This window comes from Melozone crissalis, unplaced genomic scaffold (assembly GCF_028551555.1).
Source record: "Melozone crissalis strain CALT ecotype California unplaced genomic scaffold, PUWL_Pcris_2 ptg000026l_1, whole genome shotgun sequence".
In the NCBI taxonomy this organism is placed as follows: domain Eukaryota; kingdom Metazoa; phylum Chordata; class Aves; order Passeriformes; family Passerellidae; genus Melozone; species Melozone crissalis.
In genome coordinates, this window is record NW_026535804.1 from 4,948,928 (window position 1) to 4,958,875 (window position 9,948).

General features: G+C 49.1%; 2 protein-coding genes across 5 annotated transcripts; one reads left to right on the forward strand and one right to left on the reverse strand.

Annotated features, from left to right (window-relative positions):
- Positions 1-360: 360 nt before the first annotated feature.
- METTL23 (methyltransferase like 23) lies at positions 361-4,943 on the forward strand. The gene is made up of 5 exons (XM_054278860.1): positions 361-547; positions 629-733; positions 822-1,059; positions 1,388-1,472; positions 1,771-4,943. Exons 1-5 carry the CDS (start codon positions 467-469, stop codon positions 1,970-1,972), a joined length of 711 nt encoding a protein of 236 aa, XP_054134835.1. The 5' UTR covers positions 361-466; the 3' UTR covers positions 1,973-4,943.
- Positions 2,900-6,592, reverse strand: SRSF2 (serine and arginine rich splicing factor 2). Of its 4 annotated transcripts, none has more exons than XR_008483149.1 (3): positions 5,926-6,590; positions 3,851-5,386; positions 2,900-3,334 (listed from the first exon to the last, which is right to left on the reverse strand). XR_008483149.1 is itself a non-coding variant. In XM_054278864.1 (3 exons), the coding sequence occupies exons 1-2, from the start codon at positions 6,285-6,287 to the stop codon at positions 5,083-5,085; spliced, it is 666 nt and encodes a 221-aa protein (XP_054134839.1). In that variant the 5' UTR covers positions 6,288-6,592; the 3' UTR covers positions 2,900-3,960; positions 5,076-5,082. The 4 variants fall into 4 exon arrangements, 3 of the variants coding, with proteins under 3 accessions (XP_054134839.1, XP_054134838.1, XP_054134837.1); XM_054278864.1 differs by having other exon boundaries at positions 2,900-3,960; positions 5,076-5,386; positions 5,926-6,592; XM_054278863.1 differs by having other exon boundaries at positions 2,900-5,386; positions 5,926-6,334; positions 6,471-6,590.
- Positions 6,593-9,948: the final 3,356 nt, after the last annotated feature.

Genomic DNA, 9,948 nt, shown 5'->3' on the forward strand with positions numbered 1-9,948 from the left:
GCCACGCCTCGGCGCTGATTGGCCCAGGCTGGGGAAGCGGCGCCCCCGCGCCGCCATGTTGAGGAAGGGCAGCGCGAGCGGCACGGAGGCAGCGCGGGCACCGGGCGCCCTTAGCGGCGGAGTCCCGCGGCCACACCGGGAACCCCCCGCCGCCGCTGCCCTTCCCGCGGCGGGCCGGCGCTCCGCGCTTGCTGCTCCCCGGACAGTGGCGGGCCGACCGGGTGTCACCCGGTTTCCTCCCTTCTCCGGGAAGCGGCCCGCGGAGGCGCCAGCCCCGCCCCGCCGGGGTAGCGGTGCGGGCGGGAGCGGTCCGGCATAACCGCGGTCCCGGGGGGAGGCCGCGGCTGGGCGAGCGCCTCATCGCCATCAGCGCCCGCGGCGGCGCTCCGCGTGACGTCGCGCCGGGAGGAGGCGCGGATTGGCCGGCGCGGCCTGGCGCCCATACGTGTCTGCCCGCGATTGGCCCATGGCGGCAGCGCGGCGGCAGCGCGCGCGGCGGTACCGCTTCCAGGAGGGTCCGGCGGCGCTGGCCGTGCGCGTGCTCGAGGTACCGGGGGCAGCCGGGACACAGCGGGGAACGGCGGCAGCTCCCGGACCCCGGCACAGCGCCTCGGCCCGTGTCTTGCAGGTGCCGGACTCGCAGTACGGCACGTACGTGTGGCCCTGCGCCGTGGTCCTGGCCCAATACCTGTGGGCGCACAGGCGGAGCCTGCCCGGCAAGCGAGTGCTGGAGGTACCGCCCGCTCCCCGCCCGGTTCCCCCTGCCGTGACCCGCGGGCCAGGCTCCGCCCGCGGTCCCCACGAACACTCTGTGGTTTCAGATCGGTGCCGGTGTGAGCCTCCCCGGCGTGGTGGCCGCCAGGTGCGGTGCCCAGGTGATCCTGTCGGACAGCGAGGAGCTGCCGCAGTGCCTGCAGAGCTGCCGCAGCAGCTGCCTCATGAACCGCCTGCCACACGTGCCAGTCCTCGGCCTCACCTGGGGCCGCGTGTCCCCTGAGCTGCTCTCTCTTGCACCCATAGACGTTATTTTGGGCTCGGATGTCTTTTTTGACCCCAAAGGTACGTTAATGCTCTTCGGTATCTTTGGTTTGTGACTGCAAGGAGTTCATGTCCCAAGTACTGCTGGGAACAGTGTCAGTGGATCAGGTGACGCTGTGCTACTGACCCTGTTCCTCTGGGCTAATTCTAGTTCAGAGATGCCATAAATCCAGCTGAGGGTGTGGGAGTAGAAGATTAAGTAAATAACTGAGTCCCTTCATGCCCTGCTTGTGTCTCTCATACACAGAAACACCGTGCTTGCATTGATTTATAATTACCATTTCATAGCAGATTTATCTACACCTGGAATCCAGACTAACCTACACTGCTTTATCTCCTTAAACTACAGACTTTGAAGATATTTTAACTACAATTTACTTCTTGTTGGAGAAGAACCCACATGCTCAATTCTGGACAACATACCAAGTCCGAAGGTAAATTTTTACATATTTAAAACTCAAATTTTAACTCCTGTGTCAGCTGTGGATGAACATTGAGTGTGGCAGCACCCCTCTGACTCAGAAAAGCTCTTTATGGTGAGTCAGGCTGCTATTTGCCCAGTAAACCCTGGAGGTAACAAAATCTGAAAATAATCCAAGAACCCCCAATTTGGTGTTAAGTAGAAAACTGCTACAAACCCCTCTGTGCTGCACTAGTTTGGAGAGAGCCTGCTGGAGTTACAGCAGCAGTGATAACCCTGGGTGAGGTTTTCACTCCTTTTCCTCCCCTCAGTGCTGACTGGTCTATCGAGGCTCTGCTCCACAAATGGAACCTGAAGAGCAGCCACGTTCCCCTGCACTCCTTTGGTGCAGACAAAGAGCACTTGGCCAGCTCCTCCATGCCAGGAAGACACACAATTGAAATGATGATCATCTCACTAGCACAGTCAGAGGGCACTTCTCTTTATTCCACTTCAGGTTGCAGTACAAGGTGATACTCAGCTGTTCACTGCAGCACAGAGCTGCACAGAACAGTCCTGCTTACAGCAAACCTCATGGGTATTTTGGGGAAGCAGCAATTCTTAAAACATGCATTGTAAAAATAAAGTTGTTTGGTTTTCCAGCTATGGCTTTTGAGAAATTTGTGTTCCTCCCCCAAGTCCATGAAATAGTTCAGAGCCTCAATTCCATCATGTGAGTCACTACAAAACAGAGTTTAACCTGGAAATCCACAAGATCCAGCCTAAATCCACAGCTTCAGCTATGAAAAGGTAACTGCACTCTTAAAATAAAAAACCCATTCCCATAAGATCCTTTTCCCAGGACTGAGAATCCTTCCCAAAGTCCCACATACAAAATCCAGCCCCTCTGTTGGTAAATGAGTGTGTGGAGACTGCACTGACCTAGAACATACAAACTCCTCAGTTTGTAGAAAAGTACTTTTAATCCTCAACAAAGCCATACTGCCAGTGTTCAGATGTTTCCATTCCCATTGAACATACATGCATAAGATAAAACAAGGCATTACAATAACCCTTGACACAGGATGTTTGAAGTTACAAGTCATTTGGTACCAAATCAAGAGAAATCATCACTGTAAAGATCAGCCCCTGTCAAGCAGCAGCCTGGTGAGCCAGGGCAAGCACACAGCAATGCAATTATTAGTACTGCTCAGTGTGGACCTCCCAAACACCATCCCAGGCTGGGTCTGTGTTCGTGGCCTGGTGTGTTACCACCTGCCACACAGCATTGGGTTAGTAACAATACTAATTAAAGTTTGCCCACGGTAATTTCAAAGCAACCCCAGTGGATAAAATTTATAAGCAGTAGAATGCATTTAGTTACTATATAGAAGTTAAACATTGACAGTATAATTGCAGAAATCTTTTCAAGCTAAAAATAAGCTGACCCAAGACATTAAGTTGAGAAAAGTTAACACAGAAAAAAATGTTTAATATTAACTACAGAGACAGTGGGTATAGTACAGAATGTCTTAAGCAAAAGATACACCAATCAGTACTTACAAAGGAATGAACCATTTTTTTGCTTAACATTACAATTCTCATATGTAAGTTCATATATGTAGGTTGGTAAGTTTTACCATTCTGGAAAAAATAAGGTGTGTATATCATCAGCTAGATGTGCTCACTGTATGCTCCATTATTTTACGCAAGGCCCGGGTGACTGGAAGTGCAGTTGTCAGGCATTTTAATTAACTGGACAGCCATTTGTTTCTGCACGACAAGGCATCATACACAGGAGCAATCAGGAGACAACAGGAAACAGCCAAGCACTCTGCACTGCAACACGCCACCTTAACAGCTAACCAGCATTACTCAACTGCTACACAACTGCGCCTAGTGCACAAAAATACATAAGAGAAGAGATTAGAATTGAGTCTGGTAAAACAATCCTTGCAAATATCAACTGTCACCTGAAAAGATTTCTATCAATTTGAATTTGAAGATGCTATTTTAAGTCAAAGTTTTTCTTTCTTTAAAAAAAAAAAAAAAAAGCATTTACAGTAAGTTTCAAGTTGAAGTTTTGTGGACTTATTTAAGGATTCAAAATAAAATTGAGAGTACTTTTTGACAGTTAGCTATCAGCATATAACGGCTGCATGATTCCTCAGTATGAAACTGGAGGCAGCAAGTTACCATCGATTTTAATTTCCAATAGAAGTCAGCACTATATAAACAAAAATGAAGTTTTACCTCAAATATCCAAGCCAATATTGAAATCGGTAGTCGTTCACTTCACTAAATTACAAGAAATTTGAATAACAGCAACAAAATGGCACATAAAATGTAAAATCTGCCACTTGAGGCGCAACTTAAACAAGTAAAAAGTTAGACAAAATGTTACAAAATAACCTTTTCAACAGCTGGTTGCTCGGCCAGGGTCTCTCCAATGGGCTGAAGACTCAAGCGATCTTTTCCCCCCAAAGGCGTCCTTTATCTGGGCTCTCATTTAGCTGAAGCATCTAGGTTTGAAGAGAGAAAAATTCAGCCAGGTTTCTACCTTGTCCATTTTGGGTGTGGATGACTTCAGGGATACTTCTAGTTGTGTTTCAACTGGCTTTGACTAATTTAATTAAGTTTTAGAAATTTCCACAGTGTTCCACCTCCCCCCGTGTGTTGCTTTACTTCAGAGGCCAAATGTAAGGTTTGGTTAAAATATTTAGTTACAAAGGAGAATAAGCACCAGGCTGTGGATCAAGCCACCATTAACTTCAATTCAGCCTGTTCACCACTCAATTATTCAGAGTTTTATAAAAGTTACAAAACTAATACTTCTTCATAAAGACTTAACTAAGCTCTAATTAGCAGTCAAAACCGAAAATGTGACTAATTTTGCTACAGTTATCTAACTCCAGAGCTAGCTCAGGCCCTTTCCTTTTAAAAAATAGGACCAAACAGTTTGAAGGGTTAAAGACACACTATCCTTTCCCCACCCAGTGTATCCTTAGATGCCTCTTCAAGATGTCGACTTGAGGAAAAACTAGTTTCCGTGGTTTTCTCGTTGCAAGGAATTTTACCACTTTTCTAGGACAGTTATTACCTCCAGTCAGTACAACGGCCACTGAACCGATCTTCCGTTCTAAAAGGATAGTGTATCTTTAACAGTGTAAGACAAACCTGCTCCAACACACGCCCACAGAAACTGGTCCCTGGAGGATCAGCCAAATCAGTTAAAATCTGCAATACTGGCCAATATTCTTTTAGCAAACAGGAGACCGCAGCTTTAAAGGGGAAAATGCAGATGTTGGATAAATACAGTAAGAAATAGTCATTTTCATCATAGGTTGCGTCTCATACAATATTTTATTAAAACCAAGGCATTAATCTTGCAATAAAACATTTTCTCTGTTTAAAAAAAAAAATTTCTCCGTAGAAAACCCTTCAGTAATTATTTCCCTAAATCAATAACCAAAAAAATCACTGCTCAAGAAAAAAAAAACCAAAACCAATAACTAACAATGTGCCCCACTAGGATTCACTTGGTTCAGGCTATTAATGCTCCAAGAACTACCCAACACCCCACCTAAGCGATCTAATAAAGTAACATGCATCCTGTGCTGACCCCGAGGTACATTACCATGTTCCTAGGAGGATACAGCTCCTTCTTCTTCCGGAGACTTAGGAGGGCTCTTAGACCTGGATCTAGAGTTGGATTCCCTCTTTGAGGCAGGGGGAGGGCTTCTAGATCTAGACCGGGATCTTGACCTGGATCGGGATCTGGAGACAGATGAGGACTTTGACTTGGATCTCCTGGCAGATCTGGACTTGGAGGTGGAGCGAGACCGAGAGCGTGTGCGAGACCGGGATTTGGATCGACTGTAGCGGGACCGACTGCGGGACCTAGAGCGGCTCCTGCTTCTAGATCGGCTGCGACGGCGTCTTCTAGGGCTAAAACACACCAGGAGGAAAGAAAAAGAAAAGGGCGCGTTAGAAGTTGCTCAGAGGTGACGCACGGACCGGAGCGAGTGCTGCGGGACAGGGAAGGCGGAACAGGACGCACGTGGGCAAGAAAATGAGTGTTACGAGGGCGCCATTGTTCAGAGTGAGTGGCCGGGGGCTAAACCTACTACAGGGCGAAACTCTTCCACTCCGAGGGAACCCCACGTGCCTGTGCCAGTAAACCTCTAGTAAACCCCCACTTCCTCTTCCCAGCCCCACCGCGAAACTCATTAGGAAAAGGACACAGAATCCCAGAATCGGTCCGCTTAGAAGGGGCAACAGTGGGTCACCCGGTCCAACCTTCCTGCTTAAGCAGGATCGGCCTAGAGCGCATGGCTCAACTCTGCGTCCCTACCATTCAGTGACGGAGACCTCGCTACCTCTCTAGGCAACCAACATGAAAACAAACGGCTCTCACTGCACAGGCGCACAGCTGAGGCTCATCGCCTTTACTGCCCAAACTCCGCTGCCCGTTCCGCGGCGCTCACCTGCGGCTGCGGCGGCCGTAGCCGCTGCTGCTGTACCGGCGGGGCGGCGGCCCGCGGCGGCTGTGGTGCGAGTCGGGCGGGCGGCCGTAGCGGGCCATCTGCACGCGGAGCTCCCGGCCGTCCAGCACCGCCCCGTCCATCGCGTCCATCGCGTCCTCCGCGTCCCGCTTGTCGTGGAAGCGCACGAAGGCGAAGCCTCGGCTCTCCTTGGTGTAGCGGTCCCGCGGGATGTAGACGTCGCCCACGCGGCCGTATTTCTCAAAGACCCTCCGGAGGGTGTCCGGGGAGGTGCGGTAGGTCAGGTTATCCACCTTGAGGGACGTCATGCCCTCCACATCGGGCGGCGGGCGGCCGTAGCTCATGGTGGGCAGGAGCCCCTGAGGGGCGGCGGCGGACGAAGAGAATAAACCTGAGGGGTTTCAAGGGGGTCAGCAGCCGGCGCGGCCCTGAGGGCGACGCGCCTCACGCCGCGAGGCGAGTCCAAAAAGGAGGAAAGCTGCAGTGCATAGGGGAAAGCCGCGGGGTCCGCAGGGAGCAGCACCCACCTCAGGGTCCGAGGGGCGGCCCGAGGCCGGAGCGAAGCGCCAGGAGCGGCCGCCCCGTCCCGCCGCGACGAGGAAATGAGAGGGAACCGCCCGCGCGCGCGGCTTAACGCCACAAAATGGCCGGCGGCGCCCCGGAAGGAAACGCGGCACCGCCCCGCCCGCGGCGCCGCGGGAGCGACCCCCGATCCCTTTTTCCTCTTTTTTCTCGAGGTGGTCCCGGAGGGAGTGTGGGGAATCCCCCTGTAAATTAATAATTTGCGCGGCGATTGGAAAGTGGTTGTTGAAAAGCCGCCGCCGTGACCCGGAAGGGCTCGGTGGAGGCGGGGAAATTTTTGAACAATGTGTGTTGAAAACCGTAAAAAAACCACCCCAAAATAGCAGCAACAATAAAAAATTAGGGCACAGCAGTGTGTGTGGGAGAGGGAGAGAGGCGACAAACCCCGCCGAGGGAAAAAAAGCGATGGGGAAGTGAATCGCTTGTGGCGCGGGCGGGTGGGGACGGTTTAAAATGGCGGACGTGGAGGGGAGAGCCTTGAGGGGAATGGGGCCGGGGTCTGCCACAGCGGTTCTCCCGGTGCGGCTGCTGTGGGAGCTCCGTGCCTTTCCTGCCCGCGCTCCGTGGCGGCCGTGAGGGGCCGGGCAGCCCGGAGCGGGCTCTCCGCGGGCTCTCCTTCATCGCTGCGGTGCCCGGGGAGGCCTCCGCGGCCCCGCCAGCTCCGGATGTGCCGCGGTGGATTCGCTCCCCGCCGGCTCCTCGGTGCCTGTGTGAGCCGAGCAGGGAAATGCTAAAATCATCCTCACACCGGCCTGCTGTGCAGGTTCGTGCTGTGGGAGATTTGCACAGCCCTTGTGTAAGGGTGATAAGCAACTCTTATCCAACCAATTCCGTGAAAGCTGCTCCCCCCCACCCCAAAAGTTGGTGCTCTGTCACCTTAGGCATGAATAAAATGCTCGAACTCATGAACTGTAATACCTGGTTCTCATTCTCAAAACAGTTTTGAAAGTTTCTACCCAGCTGTTCCATAACACTGTGTTAAAAAATAATAGAAACGAGACTTCTTTTTTTCTGATCTGTTTAATCCAATGACAGTATCGATATGAACAATTATTTCAGTAATAGAATTAAAATTCTTAGTTTTACTATAATTGTGGGGTTTGTTTTTGATTTTTTTTTTTTTTTTTTTTGCCCTGAAGAAGTATAAACAGTGCCATGAATAAAAATCCAGAAGCAACAGTTTGTTTCCTGCTACTAGTGACTTCAGAAATCAAATAAACTGGTACTGGTTTGACATTTTGTGTTGCTTTGATTAAAGAATTCGCTGTTTCATCTGCTGAAGCCCTTTTTCAGAGGAGAATTTTGAAGTTTATCTTTACAGTAATTTTCCTAAAATGACAGAAGATGTTTCCTAGTTTCAGTCACTTCAATACATGCTGCTGCTGCCAAAGGAATTGTTCCAGCCCACCAGCCCAGTTTACTGTGCAGCAGGATGGAAGCTTGTACTGGCATAAGGGAGAAGACATGAGTGGGACATTATTCCTAGAGCATCTTAAAATTCTGCACTATAAATTAATAATCTTAAAAAGGAAGAAGAGAGCTTTTTTTGTGTTAAGACCCCTCACCTTGATATTTTAATTGCCTCTTTGTGAAGCAGCCTCTGAATAATCACACTGATTATTCTCCACAAATGGAAATTTGCTGTTTTGAATGCTGTTTTGAAAAACACTTACATTAAAAAAAAAACACAGCTTAGGAATTAAAAGAGCATGTAATGCATGTATTAAATATATGTAACTGTGGCTGGGGTGCAGATTTTATTTCACAGGGTGGGTCAGGTTGGTAGGGACCTCCAGGGGAGGCCTGGCCAGGGCTGAGCAGTGGGTCAGCATCACCCCTGACCTGCTGGAAATGCTCTCTGTGGAAAACACCAATCACTTGTTTTTAAAATTTTAAAAGTTTAGTAGTAATAAAATGGCTATAAAAATAGTAATACAATTAGAGTAATAATAATTTGGACAATTTGAATTAGGACAACATGAGACAATAGAAACAAAGAGTTATGGACAGTCCGGGTACCTTTTTCTGGGCAGCATAAGCCTGAAAAAGGACCCACGTTAACAGAGGATTAACCCTTAAAAACAATAACCTGTTGCATATTCATACATCTCATACATGATGCATAAATTCCATTCAAATACAGGATTCTGTCTGGTCAGCGTCAGCTTCTTCCTCAAAATCCTAAAAGCGTCATCCTGCCCGAACAAGGCAAGAAGAAGTTCATTTCTCCTGATAATGGAGCAATAAATTCTCTTTCTCTGAAAGATTTAGGTGTCCTGTGGCTGTTATCTCAGTATGAGTCCTTTCTGTAGAAAAAAAAAAGTATCCTACATAGCATAGTTTCTATTTTAACATGTTGTTATAACCTAAAACTACATTTAACACACTACTTAAAAGAACGAATACAGCATAAGTTTCTAACATAACACATGTAATATTCATTTTAATATCTGCGAAAAGCCAATCATAAAATATGCATTTTTCACACTCGTGCCCAGTGCTGCTCATGGACAGCTCCTTGGCCACCAGGAGCCCCAGCTCCTTCCCCACAGAGCTGCTGCTCCAGGCACTGAGTCCCGGCCCGGGCTGGTGCCTGGGACTTCTCCCTTTTCCCCACTTTTTAATCTCCACAGCTGAAGGACCTTGCACTTGCCTGTGCTGAACTTTGGGCAGTTCCTCTCTGCCCTCCTCCCCAGCCTGCCCAGGTACCTCTGAGGGGCTCACAGCACTCTGGGCTATGGGCACCCCTCCCAGCTTTGTGCCATCAGCACATGTTGATGTGATGCCTCCTCACAAATGATGAGGAGGCACTGACCCCTCATCGAAGTCATTGATAAAAGGGTTAAACAACCCTGAGGGACAGCAGTGAGAGGCCTCCAAATGGACCCAGTGCCACTGATTATGAGTGGGATTTTCCATTTGGCCAGCGCTCAATCATCTCACTGCCCACTCGTCCCATGCTGAGCTTGTCCAGGAGGGTGTTGTGAAACACGGTGTTGAAAACTTTGCTGGAGTCAAGATGGATGGTATCCACTGCCCTCCCTCATGCATCCATGCAGTTGTTTCATCACAGAAGGTGATCAGGTTTGTCAAGCAAACCTTATCCCACTTCAGATCTAGTTTGAACTCTCCCTTCTAACTCCTGGGCCAATATCCTTTTCTCCCTTTGAGACCTCTGTTTCTTTAAACCATTTACTGTAGACAGCAGAGGTAAAATGTGATTTGTCATTTACATCAATCAATTCTGCATTTCCTTCTCTGTCCTTTTGTGGTCAGCATTAAAGTAGAACTGATTTAGTTGAATTCTCCAATCCCAGAGGCCCAACAGAACAGACAAAGGATGGTAACAGGAAAAAGTGGCCATTTGATAAATGCCTGATCCTCTCTCAGTTTTGCTGATGTTTTAACAGAGATCTTCATGAC